Source organism: Molothrus ater, chromosome 11, assembly GCF_012460135.2.
Source record: "Molothrus ater isolate BHLD 08-10-18 breed brown headed cowbird chromosome 11, BPBGC_Mater_1.1, whole genome shotgun sequence".
NCBI classification, from domain to species: domain Eukaryota; kingdom Metazoa; phylum Chordata; class Aves; order Passeriformes; family Icteridae; genus Molothrus; species Molothrus ater.
The window spans coordinates 10295086-10312371 of record NC_050488.2 but is presented as its reverse complement, the minus strand read 5'-3'; the positions used below and the strand labels follow the sequence as shown (position 1 = coordinate 10312371).

General features: G+C 40.6%; 1 protein-coding gene across 2 annotated transcripts in view; it reads right to left on the bottom strand.

Annotated features, from left to right (window-relative positions):
• CHCHD6 (coiled-coil-helix-coiled-coil-helix domain containing 6) overlaps positions 1-17286 on the bottom strand; it is a 109295-nt gene that overhangs the window by 43906 nt on the left and 48103 nt on the right. For both annotated transcript variants that reach the window (XM_036391281.2, XM_036391283.1), the window contains one exon: positions 8211-8281. In XM_036391281.2, the coding sequence (XP_036247174.1) occupies positions 8211-8281 (71 nt within the window). The remainder of the gene's footprint in view (positions 1-8210; positions 8282-17286) is intronic.

Sequence of the window (17286 nt, the reverse complement as noted above, 5' to 3'; positions counted from 1 at the left end):
ACTAGCAAAGATGAAGAGCCTAAAGTTAGCAGCAAAACAGTCTCTGGAAGCCAAGCAGGAATGAGTCAGAATCTTGTTGCTGGAAGGAGTTCTCTGAATCAGAAAGGAAGCTGGCTCAGCTCCCACAAGGCAGAAAAGCAATATAGCAAGCAATAACTGAATCTGAAAACAACACACAGCCCAGCAAGTGACCCGAATAGGGATTTTCTTTCTTCAGATAAAAAACATCATCTAAAAACTGTTTAAGATCTCAGGTCAGGAAGGGAAGGTATGCAGTCTGTAGAAGATATGCAGCACAAGCCTTAAGAATATATGGGTTGTGACAGTGCTATAATGTCTGGGAATTAGTTGGGAAACTGTTGGTCTAATAAATACCTTCCTCAAAAGTCTTCTAAAAAAGATAACTGAAGAAGTGATATGCTGATTTCATATAACCACAAGACATGAGGGGCAGCAGGTTCAGTAAATGTCTCCTATGTGAGATGATCTTATAATAATGTCACACTGCAAATGAAATGTTCTTTTTTTAAAAGAAAACCCTGACTACCCATTTGAACAGCAGTCACTTTTCCAAAATGCCACTGGGTACTGCACTAGGTTCCTACAGTTTACTTCACACTACACAAAGGGATGGACAAAAATATGAGTCCATTAGTATACTGTGCACTGACAGAGTGGCACATCCTGCTAAAGATACCAAAATAAATTTAGAGAGGAGATTGAAGCTGCCAATGTTAAAGTTCAGGTGGGATCTGAAGCTAAACATTCACCTTATTAAAAAATTTCCCTTGCTTCTGCCCACATTCTCTAAACTTCAAAACCACAGTGCCCCCTTTTACCAAGCTGTGCAATTCTGAACACTGATTCAGCAAAGATCCCCATTAAGCAGCTACTCATCCCTCAGAGAACATCAATAATGGTGCTTTCAAAGCAAGCACGCACAAAAAGTCTTACAAGTCCATTTTTGGGGGAAGGTTGGGGGGTTTTGCTTCTTTGTTTCTAAGTGAATATTGTAACTCAAGAAGTCCTCAGAAAACAGAAAAAAACTTTATAGAAAACAATTTAGATAACATGGTTCTAAGTCTGGAGAACAGCGCATGAAGCACCTCAGGTGCCTCCTGAAGCTGCTCCAGTGTGCTGCTGGTGGCCCTTGCAGCCAGCCCAACACTGACCAGCTCTCTCCAGGGAAACAATAGCCATCCCTGAACAAGTGCTCCTGCCTTCCAAACGCCAGATTTTTGGGTCAAATTAGTTTGAATTGCAGTTGGTATGGTAGTATATGTCCCAGGCATGCAACTGCCAGGACTAACAAGAAAAATGCAAAAATCATACAAATAAATAAATAATAAATTAAAGTTATTGAAGCCCAATTTGATGGCAAAGATGGTTTTTCTCTTCTGTGAGGGAGAAATGGACTTAAATCTCTCATCAGTTTAGCATTAAACACCACCAACTTCCTCTGCGCAGATGCATCACCACGATGCAAGGTGTCCACAGCAATCCTGCCACAGTCCTTATTTCCTCAGAAGAAAAAAATATAAAAGCTCTGACCTATATAACAAACTATTTCCTGAAATTTCCCCAGCTGGGACTTGCCTTTGGTGTCTTCTACCATCCCTCCAAGACTTCAGGAGGAGACTGACTCAACAGCAAGGACACAGAGTGTATAATCCAGAGTCAGGAATACAATTACTGTTCAAAATAGCAACACTGCCCTTGAAATCGGTTGCAACTGAATTAATGACCAGATTGTTAGAGTGTTACCTCAACTTTGCCTCAGGCTGCTAATTAGCAAACAAGTCATTAATTCACTGGTAACAAGTGGTTTCTCAGGCATTATTGCTTCTGACATCTTTAATTCACCACTCTTTATGGAAAGCTTCCCCAGACAACTTTAACCTCAGTCCTTTACAGATCAGCCCCACACCACTACCACCAGCACACTACACCACACACACATTGAAGACAGGCAGAAAAACACAGCAGGAATAGGCTAAGCTGGGTCATTAATTAATATTCATTACACCTTTCCCAACTCAAGCCAAGGGGAGGGGAAGGCCAAAGGCACAAAAAGTTCTGGATTTTGGTATGGATCTGCCATTATTTGTAAATACATAATAAGATACTATGAAATCTGGAGAAACCTTGCTTTCACCATGGTACAAGTTGGAATATGCAATTCCCAATGTGAGGGCAGAGATCTGCTTTTATTTTCACTGTATTCTCCACAATAAAGAGCTGCGAACTGAAATATTTCATGTCCTCTGATGCACAAAGTATGACTGAGGTTTGTTTTAACAGCTGCACAAATATCCATGCTTTTGAAAACAATCTGGATTTGGCCTGCCAACAAACCCTGATCTAAGGGCTTTATAAAGGCAATATTACTACAGAAAACAAGTGCTTTTCTTGTAAAAATCGATAGCAACAGAAACATCCCTAACAGACTACATGGAGTTTTTGGCACCTCTTCCTTTGCTATTTGAGTCCTTGCTATTCAGATCTTATTTTATAAATGCCCAAGTTCCACCAACGTAGCAGTGAAGAAATGCTCCTGCAGTTTTGAAGAGACACCAGTTTTTCAGAGCTAACAGAACTGCAGCCTCAGTTCATTGGACTCATCCCTCATCACGCATGAGAAGAAACACAATACTGTGAACATTAGATTGAATGTTACTCATTTTACTAACCAGGCAAAACAAAAATCTCATTTAGAAGCAGCATCTTAGTAATCCTCAAGAACTGAACTTCAGAAAGAACATTCAACAGCTTGGATAAAGCACACAATCCAATAAATTTTCAAGATTTAAAATTTGGTTCCAAAAAAGAATAATCTGGCCCAACTGGAAAATTTATGCAAATCCACTGCACATATTCAACTTCTATTTCCACATACCATATTCCTAAAGCTTTAGGGGAATATATGTTGCTAGGAAATCAGTGCACTGGTACAAGTAGTTCGTTAGCAATAGGCCTTCCAGAATTCATAAGGAAAATGTTTACATCCTAAGGTAATGAGTGAAAAACTGTGTGAAGCAGAACTGAAAGTGACCAGAAACCTTTTCTTTCAGTAAAATGCACACCAGGTAAAATGACACAAAGTCAAAATTCACCCATATACTTTAGCCCTCTTCTGAAATAAATTTGAGGAAACTCACACATTATAATCTCTCAGAGAATATTTTAATTTCCTACTAAGAGCAACTTCATAAAAGTGAGAAACAGAAAAGCTTTGACTAATAACCCATCTCTTTATTTGAAGATTATGAAACAGACTCAGTGTAGACAGAAGAAGGAACAGCTAGCACAAACCAAGCACCAAGGGAAGAACAGGACTGGGATGAAGTCAAATAATTTTGGTGAAGGTATCATCATTGCAGGGCACAAAAGGACTATGTTGAGGTAAGGCTATGGATAAGCTTTCAGCAATAATCAATCTCTTACTCCTGAAAACTCTTAAATCCCTGTTGGAGAGGTTCTTAATTTCAACACTAAATTAATCATTTATCTAATCTAATGATAGGAGAAATCCCAGAGCAATTTTGTTTGAAAACTATGATGCCTTTACCTTTCTCCTTTGGCTTCACAACTGTCCATATAATAACTGTTTCAGACCTTGTCTCCTGGGCACAGTCCTCTGTTGAAATACCAAGGGCCTCATAGTAGACTTCAAGATTAACAAACTCAATATAAACTCACATAACTATTTTATAAACTTTCCATATCTACATAAAAAAACAAAAGAAGGTAGTTTCACTAGGTTCCAGTTAATCTTGCCATTCTAACTAAGGGGCCATTAGCCTCATAAAATCTTGTGTAATTCAATAAAACCTTTATTTCATGAGTACTGAAAGCAAGCCATACATTCCCTGTTGCCAGCAGACAATCCATCTATGACCTTTCTTCCCCCACCCTCACTGAGTCAGTGTGGTTTTCTACTCCACATTCAGCCAGGAGGATACTTACTACTTGCTGGTTTCTCTAATGTAATCACTTTAAATACTCATGTCCATTAAGTTTAAAGATCTTAGGACCATTAAATGAAACTCTCACGTAGTAGGTCCTACATGGAGTAAATATCTTTGGCAGTTTCTCCATTGGAAAGCTGCCTTGGATTTACAGCTGATCTCCATCAAGATAAGAACAACTGAGATTCTTTATGCATTCCTTGATAACAGCACAAAGCATACGCAGTCCTCTCAGCACAACATGCAAAGCAACAGAGTCATCAGTAAGCAGCTTCAGAAACAGTTCTGAAAGCTATAGGGAGATTTCAGAGGGAAACTCAGCTTCAGAACAATTTTATCTTTTAACAGCCTCCTAATCCCCTCACCCAACTCCTGCAGCTTTACCTTTTAGAGTCACACCCCCACCCAGGCCAATTCTTGCATCCAAAAGTAACAACTACAAAAATAAATAATTTTTTTAAAAGTGATAAGACAACCTTCACAAAAGAAAATAAATCACAAAAAAAAACCCTCAAAAAAAAACAAAACAAAACCAAACCCCAAACCAGCATATTGAGGATAAATCTAGAGTGCTGCACTAAGCCATAACCTCTTTACTGATGTTTTTTTCCTTCCCCTTAACAGATTCAGGGACTGTAATAACATTTAATCCTCAGAAGCTAATCTAAATGTAACACTCAAAAGAAGACAAAGACAACGCAACAGAAAGAAAATTTGGCCACTGCCTTTTGGGAGTGCTGCTTTATCCCTGGAGCGAGTGCATTAATACAGCTTGGAATGAAATGCCATTTTATTCTCTGTAGCAGGGAGGGGATTAGCAAGTTGTCTTCTCTAAACCCAGTCTGAGTCATGGCTCTATGAACACTGAGAAAAGGATGTGGAATGAAGGGAAGGGTGGGGAACACTGGCTTTTTATTTACACGCTGCTTCCTTTGTGGGTGGTTACTGATGTGCACAGTTTGCTAAACAGGGAAAGAAGGCAGGGGAAGTTCTAGGTCCCCTGACTTTAATTCTGTTGGTTAACAAAAGAGAAAAATAACAATGCATCAATTATAACAACATAGTTGAGACAATATGTCCATGGCAACTGTCCAATTCACCACAGCATGGAAGTAACAAGGGCAAATTGCTTAAGGTGCTGAAAGCTGTGCTCAGTGGTATCTTGTTGCTAAGATCTTTTTCCTGGGAGGAAATAAAACAGGTTGGACAGAGCCCAGAACAAAGGAGAAGGAGACACTGATAGGAGGTATGTGGAGACGAGAGCAGGCTGGCTTCAGGTGAAGAGATGAGAACAAAGTCCATTGCACAAGTCAGGCCATGCATGCATCAAGCCTTGAAGTGGAAACCAAGAGCTAATGACTGTGTCAGTGATTTAATATGAAGCTCAGCACTAAGTACTTCACTTCTGTTTTTATACAAAGGGAGACAGGAAGGTTTACTTGCCTACCTCTCAGGCATGCTGTGAAGGGTCACTGGTGGAAAGGTGTACAATATTCCTAAATCCTGCAATGCTTGACAATCACTAAGGAGTGGAAACAGTCCGTGGAATGCTTGACCACTTGTGCAGAGCTGTAAGTGTTGATAAAAGAATTACAACAGTCATTAAATGCCAAGAAAACACTGGGGTTTTGTTTTAGCTATTTCTTCTCTTAGCTTTGACACAGATTCTGAAAAACAAGATACTCACTGTGGAAAGAGCCACAGCCCTATTTCCCTTTTCCTCCATCAGCTCTGCTGATACACAGTGGCAGAGAACAAATACAGACTGGTCTTACAAGGCACAAGTGCCAGGGGCAGGTCTTCACAGTGTAATAGGGATAACAGAAGCTCAGGAAGAGACACTATGGTGAAGGAAATGGACTCTCTGCAGTTGGAGAAAGTGCCACTCCTGGTTTCCTTTCCTTAAGGTAATATCATAGTCCAGCACTGGAAACAGGCAGACCTGTACTTCATTCATCCTTTGGTTGAAATTCCATTTCACATAATTTTGCAGGAGTGTCAGTTTATTCCTGTGAACCAAAGAACTAGATCTACTAAATCAGTCTAACCTATCTTAGCACCAACTGTGCTTGTATGTCTAATACAAAAGTGCAAAACAGGATAAGCAAACTATTCCTTCCAGTGAAGTCCCAGGACCTTGTAGGCTATTACAATAAACAGGCTGTAGAAAGACTTGAATGTAGGATGGCCTAAAAAGAGAACTTCACAACTCACAGACTTCAAGTCCTACCAATTGAGCATGGATGCCAGTGTAGGAAGGAACCTTCCCCTGACCCTGTCCCAGCCTATCATGATCCAGGTGTGAGGCACAAGAACACTTCAGGAGCGTTTGTACAGTGTGCTGTACACAGAGCAACAATCTGGAAAGGGTCACTGCATGCTGATGGAAGTGAAACACTGCAGGCTGATGGGGGAAAGCAATGATTCTTCCTGCATGTACAATTATCAAGGGGCATTATCAGTCCCAGACCATGAACTCCAAAGCTCAGCTCAGTGCAATCCTGGCTACTGCTGGCAATTTCTATTGTGAAGAACTAGAATGCAAGATATTCAACCTCACCCTCATTTTCATCTTGTCCCTTTTCAAGATATCCCCAGCCATGTTATTTTTTCACACAAAATTCACATAAGGGCAGGTGTCTCTTTTTGCTGCAAAGAAGACAGCTCAAGGAATCTGTCCCTTTATAATGGCTCAAGTTCACAGTGCCATCAAATTCAAGAGCAGTGTACAATAAGGCCAGAAGCCAGGGACTGTTAGATGATAAGGGCTCAAAGGAAAGGGGAAGAAACCCTTAAGAGACCACAAGCACACTCTCTGAATCTTGAAAGAAGGAATTCATTAGCATTTGTGTTGGTCTCTGCCACTAACCTCTGCAAGAAATGGTTGCATTCCTGAGTTTCCTACATTACCAGTCTTCGTTTCCACAAGAAACAAAACAGACCGAAGGAAACTGAAACATCAGGAACCAACCTTCAGACTACCTATAAAAAATAAGGTAGTTACAGCCTGTACTAGTAAGTGAAGAACACAATCCCAGGTCCCAATTACTTCCTTTACCAAGTCACAAGGATAAATCACCACTACACAAGTTCACAACAACTGATCACACATTTGCAGAAGCAAATCCAAGAAAAGATTCCATTGATCAAAAACTATAAGAAAGTTATGTCTTATGAATTTTTTAAATTTTATTTTAAAAGAGAATTTAAAATTCTGCTATGGAAAACAGGATGGAAATGCAAGCAATGTGTTAGCTGCCTTGTTTTGGCTTCTTTAGCAACTTATTGCTTGACTGTCCAAACAAAAATGTGAAATTACAACAGGTTATGTGACGCTTTGGCAGTTAAACATAATTTTAAATAAAGACAGCACAATATACTGCACACCCCACTAATATATTCATCACTACTATATTATCTATTTATGCAATTAAGTATTGTAGAGTCTGGACTGGACCCAACCGGACTACATATGCTGCTACTCCAGTTTATTGCATGTTGGCCAACTGTTTACCCAACTGAGATTCGAGTGCTGCTCTTGACAGCGTAATTGCTTTAGCCTCATTAATATTTAAGAATTATAGAAAATATTTTTTCTTGGGCAGCTGTTAGTGCATGTGGAACAATAAGTTATATAACACTACTGACAAATACAAATATAATTAAACACTAGATATGCTCACGGTAAAAAGGCAACATTAAAGGTCCACTTATTGTGCTAAGGCAAATAAAAAAGACCAGAAAAATAATTGCACCCATTCTAAGAAAGCATTCATGAAAATTACAACTCTAGTTTGAAACTAACAGGATGATTTAGACTGTTTATCTTTTTTCCCCTGGACAATGAAAACTTTAGAAGTGGTGCCATTCTTCCTACCCCAATGCACCAGCCCAATGCAACAGTTTGTAGGTTAAGTACAATGGGTCAAAGTTAGAACAGATTAAACATGTTCCATTGCTATTTTGAAAACCCAAGTAAATATTCCTATTTAATATTAATTTTTAAAGTTTCCTCTCTTCTCCCTCATCCTTCCTTGCAAGATCTTCTTGCAATATCAACTTTATACTAAACTCTGCAAGCTTAGCACAGAAAGAGAAGATGCCAGCTTGCACCTCCTCAGCCCCCTCAGTACCTGACAGGAGGTAACTTCACACTCTGTTTACAGGAACATCCAGAAGGTACACACAAAATGTTATGGAATGCAACTGGAACTGCTGAAAAGAACAAAAATGGTTCCTCACTTTATCCGTTCCTCTGCCTTGGTGGCTGCCTCCTGATACTGCTCGGACGTCATCTTGTAGATCTCTGCATTCTGAAACAAAGAATAGAATGCTCAGCTCTAAAAATTAAAGGCATCTCAGATCTTATCTTGTCACAAAGTCATCTTCTATAATTAATAACAATTTCCAACAACAAACAGAATATTCAGTTCAAAGAACGCCAGAAATACTTACGAGTCGATTTTATTTTCAACAAAATGTATCAAGGCCATAACACATCCCTCATTCCAAGGCTCACTTTTGTGAAAGGAAAAAGGGGGAAAAGGTCACTACCAACCAACCATGAGCTTTGGTTATTCCATGTAACCACAAAAACAAGGTGTTTCCAGCACAGAGCTATTTTGAGTTTGATCATGTTTTGTTCTCTTCTTTCATTAATTGCTGTGAAGGATCTTGTAAGTTACTGACATGCAAGTATCAAAATTGGCTGCTAGCACTGGAAAATCCATTTTACATTTCAGTGCTTCTACTTATGTTACTTATTCTTTAAAAGAAAATTATGCAGCCTGTTTCCCTTCTAACAACATAGGGAGGTGTATCAGGTCTCAGTTAAGGCGCTGCCATACAGAGGCTTGAGTGTCTTGCTGCAGGGCTTAAGAGGTTTGCATTAAATTCTCCTGAACTTGCACAGAAAGAGTTTTAGCTCACAGCTGCTCAGTCACTGAATGTGGAGGATGAATTCCTCCTCTGGGCTGCACTGAGGAGCCTCCCAGGCACAACCAGCAGGAGGGAAGGGCTGCACTCCCTCAGTGAGTGCACTACAGGTCTTGTATCACTAAGCTGCTGATAAAGCTGCTTTAGGCAAAGCTTCTGGACTCCACTGGCAACCGCCTCATGCAAAGCTCATCTGCAAGGCTCTTACTCTGAAAAGGCACAAGCAGAAAATATGCAATAATCAAGCAAAAAAAAAGTGACAAAATGGTATTGAAAGCGAGGACAGCTATTCATTTAGGGCCAGTTCGAGCTGCTATCTCGTCTCTCCCCAAATTTGGTCATTTTATATAGAATACTATCCTTGCCCTTCTTCATTTATTTTCCCATAAATGCAGCTGGTCCTGCACATGATGAGCCAACACATACTGTTCAGTGGTTGGAAAAAGGAAAGGACAGATATAACTCAAGTTCTATTAGTGGTTCTGCCACTTGTGCAATCTTGGGCAAGTCACCATTTTCCATCTGCAAGTGAGGGATAACAGCTGCCTGTATCTCTGAAGTTGTGTGAAGCTCAGCTAATTGAAAGGTTTATAAAGGTTTTCAGAACCTGGGCTTCAAGGTGCTATATTTAAGCGTTTTATCTTTAGTGCCTGAATTTATGTTACATACCAGAAGAAACACAGAACAGATTTTACTTTTCAAACTTTGACCTAGGAGACAGATTTAAACTGAGGAATCATGAAGGACTAACCACTTCAAAAATGCATTTTACCAGCAAATTATCATTAATGCTTTTGTTTACTTACTTATTACAGAGTGGTCAAACTTCAATGCTATTAAATCCATTTTCTCTCCTTCCTATATTGAAAAGTTCAGCTTTTAATGGTGCCTTTTTCTCTGGCCTGTAAACAGACCTCATGACTTACAGCTCCCTGCTGTTACTTATTCACACATGAAACCACAAGACCTGTGCTTCATTAATTAAATTTGCCATTAAAAATTAAATAATGTGAATAAGTAGATGTAAGCGTTATCTCCATTGGGCTTCAAAGGTCTCACCATTTCTCCAATTACTACCCAAGCAATTTTCATATTTCATACTGTCTGATTTCTCAAAGGGACTGGATCTGAGAGATCAGAATGAGAGAAAGTGGGAAAAAGAGAAAGCAAGGTAGCAAATTTAAACATTTTTCAGGCAATAGGAAGTAGTCCCATCAGACACTATTAGCCTGCAGCACTCTGCAGTGAAACAGCAGCGGGAGAGGAAAACAGGAACAAATCTGTTGTACGTGAGCCCCAGCATGAGGTTGTGTTTAACCCACCTGAAGAAAGTGACAATAGCCAACAGAATCATTTGCTGGATGTGCTGTTGATTAAAGTGGTTGTGGCACAACCTTACCAACTTTAATAAAGTTCAACTGCCCAGCACTTGGGTCAGGCTCATCTTCAACAACATCAGCTACAGACACGGACAAAAATAGCTGGGAAAGGAACCCAGCCTTTAGTTCTGAATTCTGAAGGTGCTAAAAGCAGACAAGTGAGAGCCTAAACAGAGGCAAGAATATCAGTGAAGGGAAGGAGGAAAGGCTTGGTCTCAAAGCAACCACCAGGCATGCAAAGATTGAGGAGGGGCATAGAACACCTTCAACCTGCAGATAAAGCTGCTGAGTTTTACAAATGAACAGGAAACATCCTTCCCTGTTTTTTTCCCTTCCCAACAGGGCCTCTTGCTGTTGGTCGAGACCTCTCCCCTCCAAAAACTCTAAAACCCAATAAAACAATATTTCTAATGCTATGAATCAGTACCTTTAAATGCTTCCCCAATGAATGAATGTAATGAATGTAATGTAATGAAAACAGGGGGCTACAATTTAAATTTGAGTTTGCTCAACAAGCAGATTTTTAAAATACATTTTCCTTGGCCTCTAGACCCTTTCCAACTTTGGGCAAGTGACATTCCCTTTTGTCCTAAACATTAAATGAGCAACAAATGGGCTAAATGGGCAAGAGAAGGGCCTTTCAGTATGGGCACAGACACAGCAGGTTCTGTGATCTGGGGCTTCTACTAATAGGGAATAATTTTCCAAGTATTCTCATCTATACTACTTCAAACACAAGAACTGCTTCATTTTCAGCAGTTTACCCACTACACTATGGCAGGAGAGAACATTCCAGTGGCCTAGAACTTTGGAGGGCTTTATAATATAGCTGCAAAGGAGGAGCTAAGCCAGGAACCACCTGAGCACTTCCCCCAGCTTCAGCAGGGTCGCCTCCACACAAGGGCTATTCAGCAGGATCAAGGTGTGGTATTTGCACTTGAAACAAAGTCTGAGCTGCCTGTAGTCTTAGTGAAGTCCTTTATCTTCATAAAACGATATTCAGCAGTACAGTAAAAGAGAGAACATTCCACACGAAATTACAAGACATGAACGCTGCTTTTAATTTACTTTCACATTATTTGATGCTTGAGATAAAATGACAGCTCACAAAGAAAAAGTTGAACATGAGACCTCAACTATTATAAAGCTCCTGGCAGTTTTAGTTGCAGAAATAAGTTTAAAAACATGACCAAAGGACACCATAAGGGCTCAAATAACAAAAGACACAGAAAGAATGAATGAACCACCTAAAATGTTTCACTTCTCTCAATAAAGCTGAGCCTTAGGGGACTCAACTTCAGAACATCAGAGCTTTGTCATATGGGGAGAGAGCTCTCCAGAGAAGACAAACAAACTAAGCAAAGAAATGTTAGTTTGAAAGATTTTTCCCTGCTATTAAATGATGGTTCGTAGCAAATAATAAAAACACCAAGAAGTTGTAAAAATACATAACCAGAGCATAAAGTGCAACAGAACCACTTTCCTTTACCCTGCTCTTTTTCTACAACAGATTTGCTGCTATACCCTTGCTCTCCACTCATCAAAACACCCTTGTGCTAAAAATTCCCTTCCAAAGGGAATCAATTTTAAAACTTAGAGCTAAATTTGGAGTAATTTTAATTCAGCATTCCTCCTTGGCTGCAAACATGTAGAGAAACTCCAACACTCACTACTACACCTCACCACACTGCCCAAGCCCTTTCCAGAACATATAGCAAAGAAAGCAAGAAAACATAATAGCAGAAGACTGAGTTCTCAGGGTTATTTCAGGAGGGAAAGTAATTGAAACATAAAGAGAAAACCCTGCCAGCTCATTCTCACACTAACATTAAACCACATTCCTTACAACTTCAGTGAAACATGTGCTACTTGCAGTAACATGTAAAACAGAAAACTGATCAAAACAAGCATGAGGAAATCAAAATTGATCAGATTTCACGTGAAATTATTTGTGAACATTAAGCAGCAGCATTAAAAACCTGACACTGGGACAAGGATTTCTCCATCCGTTTCAGTTCGGGTCAATAGATTAGAAGGTGTCTTGATTTAAAACCAACAAACCCAACCACCATCACCACAGATATCCTGAGATATTTTGACACCTCAGAGTATAGAAGCTTGTCAGTGGTCACAGTGTTTAGAGATACAAAGAGGATTAACAGCTGTTGAAATGCTGCCAGCCTAGATGAATGCCAGTGATAGCTGTGATGAAAGGGAGCAGGGCAGTGGAGGCCCTGACAAATGCTGCAGACGACAGCCGGAGATTGGATGGTGCAATCTGCCTCACACCTGACACACGTGCTGCTTCCATCCCTTCCTCTGACATCCACACTCACCAGCCTGCAGCAAAATGCCCTTTGCAAGCCCCTCTCAAACCCAAAAGAGCACAAGAGGCAGTGCTGTGAGCGGGGCAGTACGTGGTGTGCCCCACAAGGGCACCGCAAATTTCTGAGAGAAACAGGTAAGGAAAGCAAAGATTACTTCTTGCATATCAAATGTCAGCTGGAAGACATCCAAATTCCTGCTTCCAGCTGCTTCTGAAGCCAGAAATAAGACCTCACACCATCCTAAGGAGCAGCACAACTGTGGCCTGCCTGCACACTCTTGGGGACAGGCAGCACACACATGCCCTGGATGCAGCTGCTGCCATGGAAGCTGCAGAGAAACATGGGTCAGTGCCAGCTTTGGGAGCCAGCTTTGCTGCCAGCAGTGCCTCAGGGCAGCAAAGGTGCACCCAGGTTCCCCACACCTCAGCAGGTCACTGCTTCACACGCGCTGTAGATCAGGCTGTACATGCTCACCACTCAGAAGTCTCACGCAAACACCTCCTAACAGATTTGAAAAATTACCCCATGTACCTGCATCCCTCCCTCAGGTACAGAGGCAGATGAGCCAAACCAATCTGTTCACTGGATGACCCTGTGGATGTGTTAAAATCAACCCACACAATCAATCACTGCTATCAGCTTTGGTCCAAAACAGGGAGTTTGGGAATTTCAGAATATGCTGCAAGAAACAATCTCTTCACCTCCTGAGCTCACTCCTCTGGCATTTCTGCTCAGTCCATTTGCTGGTATCAGCAAGCAGTTAGCTCATTCACATTTCCTCCTTCCCATCAAATGCACATAAAAATAAAAGCCAATTAACAAGGAAGAGAAACATGCCTATAGAGCATATCACTAGAGCATAGAAGTTAAGGGTTAAACTGCTTTTTTGAAAATTCATATGCTTTTTTTCTTAAAAGGTAACAGAGAAAAGATGCAAGGAACTACAAACAGCTTGCTGATATGAAAAAAAAGAGACTTTTTCAGCCAAAGCCAACTTCTAAACACAGCTCTGTTGTTTGCTGTTCATGTGTGGGTTCATCCATTCCTCCCGCTGAGACCAATAATGAAATGAGAGCATTGAATTTGTTCCATTCTATTCTTTCCTTCGGCAATAAGCTGTGAGATCATAAATTTTGGATTAAGATTCAGAGAAAGCATAAAGAGAGTAGTGTCCACAGTAAGAACCCAGGCAAGTTAAACTAGTCAGGAGCAGAAGTACATTCCTCTTTGAACAGATCTTCTCATGTCTGCAATATTATCCTGAGTTGAAAGCAAAATATTAATTCCGTAGCATATCTAGAAAGCTTCTCACAGATAAAATCCCACAGAACACTTTGTATCTCCACAAAGCTTGAGGGAGGCAGAGCTGGGGAGAAGGAACATGGCTGGGTTTACCTTGTAGATAACACAGGATAACTAGGTACAAAAAGGTTAAGCTACAGTCCCTAAAGCACATGGTGACTCAAATAAAAATATGCATCCCAGGACTTCCCAGAACCAGGGTCCCACACCGAGATACTCCATCCAAGTGAAAATGGGTTTACAGACCCAGGCTGTGATCCCACACCAGAGTCAGGCTGTCTATGAAGGTACCCTGGGAAGAGTCTAATTAAAAACAGGTACCCCACAGCAAAATGGTTTTAGGGACTTCCAAAAGCTTCAAGTGCCTCACTGGAAGCAGGCAAAAAAGCCTTATGTTATCTTCAAGTCAGAAAGCAAAAAAGAAATTATTACTACAGAAGCAATTAAAAAGGGAAGAAGGAGAAAAGAGAAAGAAACACTGTTTATATGAGGTTGCTTTAAAGCACACCCTTCTGAAAGACTACAAACAAAGCACTGCCAATTCTTTAAACAAACTCTGGAAAGTAAAAGCAGCTTCAAAGAGAAAGGCCATAAAATTCCAGCAGGTAACTCAGGCTTTCTGGAAAGGACAGCAACAGCATTGTGAAAGGCCCAGATTAATGCCAGTACTGCTGCAGGGGAGTATCACCCTGCTCTCCTCCCAGCTGGAAGTTTAGCTAAGGTGAGGAATTCACAGTAAATGCCCGAATCAATTACACCTGACAAGTGCAGGTAAACAGGCTTCCCAGGCATCGATTAAACATCAACAATTTTCAGCATCTGCTTCAGAGGAGTCCTGCACGTGCCTGACCTGCACAGATAACGTGGTACCCACGGCATCGGGGCACAGCACCCCTGCCAAATCCAGCACCTGTGCTGGGCAGCTGCAAAACTCATCCTGCAGGGACACCTGGGTCCTACCAGCAGATCCACCACACAATCAGGATGAGCTCCGAGATCACAGGATGCTGTCTCAAACAACTGAGCATTGTCCATGACAGAGTGACAGGAATGCAGAGAAATCGATGCCAAGGGAAACAGAAATAAGAAGAAATTGCCAGAATTTGAAGAGTTCTAAGAAATGCAGGCGGAAGTTTCACTCAAAGGCTGACCAGCACTTTCAAGGGGAAATAAAGAGGGGAAAAAAACTCCATCAAACAAAACTGGCAGCCATCAAATACTTGTCATACAATAAAAAAGATACGAAGCACATTCCCCTGTCAGGCCTGTCACAGGAGCTTATTTTGGGAAGGAAGAAAGGAAGGAAGGAACATTTTAGCTAAGATTTAATGCCATCATGCCAAAGCTGGTATTTGACAGAGCCTCCAACAAAACTCCCACCACCTCGGACAGTCATGCTGCAGCTAAAACTTCCATCTCTCTGCTGAAAATATCCCTAAGTCCCATTTATAAACTGCAGCAGCTGGCCCAGTTAACAGTTCCTGTCCCAGTTGAAAAAAAAAAAACTGAGTTAAATTCATGACCCCATCCTTTTATACAACAGGTAGCTAAGGCATGCAGTACACTGGGTTCCCAGAGAAAGGCAGAATAGAGGAACACAAGGGAAGAGGATGTACAAGAGAACTGGAGAATACTGAAGAAAATGCATCACATCCATACACTTGCATGGGTAAAGGAACTGCAGAGAAGAGAGTCACACTAAAAGAAACAAACAAAAAAAAATGCTGAAAAACAGAAGTAAGCTGAAGCCTGGAAGTTCCACCCCCTCCCAGGGTTTTTACTCTACTCTCAACTACAAATTATTCTCCACGTGCAGTTCCCAGTAAATCAAGCTTTGCTAAATAACCCCGACATGTGCGGGGCTGAGAACCAGCCAAGAAGCAATGATGAGATGTCCCTGGAATGATTAGGGAAAAGGCAGACATCTCTCAGGTTACAAGGAAGCCTGTTGTACTCTCCCCTTGGTGCATATGCAATGCTGCAAGCGCTGTTCTGAAACCTCTGATATTCAAAGGCTCATTTGGTTGACAAGGAGCCTGTGGATTCGTGGACAGATTGTCACACAAACTGTCAGGTTTTTAGAGAGACTATCAGACCTCTCTTTGCCTACGTTATGGAGCACATCAAAGACACAGAAGATGAACCAGACACAGACTGCACAGATCTGACAGAATGGTGGGTGTACATATTCAGAATACTGTACTGCTGGGGGGTGGGGGGAGAGGCCTTAATGTGAATAATCAGGGGCTGAAAGTTCCAGAAATGTGACAGTTTTTGGCAGCAATTCCCATCTTTGCATTTATTTATCGAAGGGAGAAAATCTGCCATACTAGAGGCAAACTTGAGGGAGGAAGAAAAATTGTATCAGCAGCAATTTATTTTGCCATTGTACTTTTTCTTTATTACTATTACTCCCAGAGCATTTTCTGAAGATATTTGTATTTTCAGTCAAGGTTCTCTCACTGTGCTTGCAGGCTCTCTTCCCATTTTATCCTGTAGGAGAGACTGGTTTAATGATTACAGCCAAAAAAGACTGCTAGGACTTCACAGGTCACTGTACACGGTTAATGACACAGACAAATCCACACTTTCAGAAGTGCCTGCTGGCTCATGGCTCTGTCTGGAGATGCTCAGCAGCTCATTATTCAAAACTTCAAGCTCAACTTATGGGTAATCAGCACATCTGAAGAAATACACCATACCCAGATAACCAAAAAGTGAAGAGAAAAAAGCTATTATAGAAAATACTAACCTTAAGCATTTAGGTCTCACTTTTTAAATGGGGACAATGTTCACTTATCTTCCAGTGAGCTAGAAACCTCAGTTAATGAATACCTGGAAAAAGTCCCCAGCTCCACAGTTCAAAAATAGTATTACAAAGGATAACTTTATGTCATTCTCCCTTATTAGTGATAGTTGGACAAACATTATAAAGCAACAATGTATTTTACAGGTGGCAAAAAAAAAGTGATTAAACTATCTCTACAAAGAAATATTGATTACTATTTAGAAAGAAAAATAAAATGTAAAACAAAACATTGATAACAGGAAAAAGAAAATGGATTAACACAGATTCCTTTGGCCTGCCTTTATAATATCACTGTCACATAACCTCTAGTTTGCCCTGCAAGGCATCAGTTATTCCAGAGAAAGGAATACTAGTGTCTTTTTATATGTATTTTACCATTCAAAAGATTGAAATTCGGCACACAGCAAACAGAAAATAAATAAGATGTTTATCCTAAGATAAAAATAAAACACAAGGAGGACAAAGAAGAAAGGATGGCAGAAGGGATAAGAAAGGAATCAGAAAATATTTGTAAGCAATTTCCATCATTTGACAGTCTCATTCTCTCTGCCTTTAGCAATCTTCTC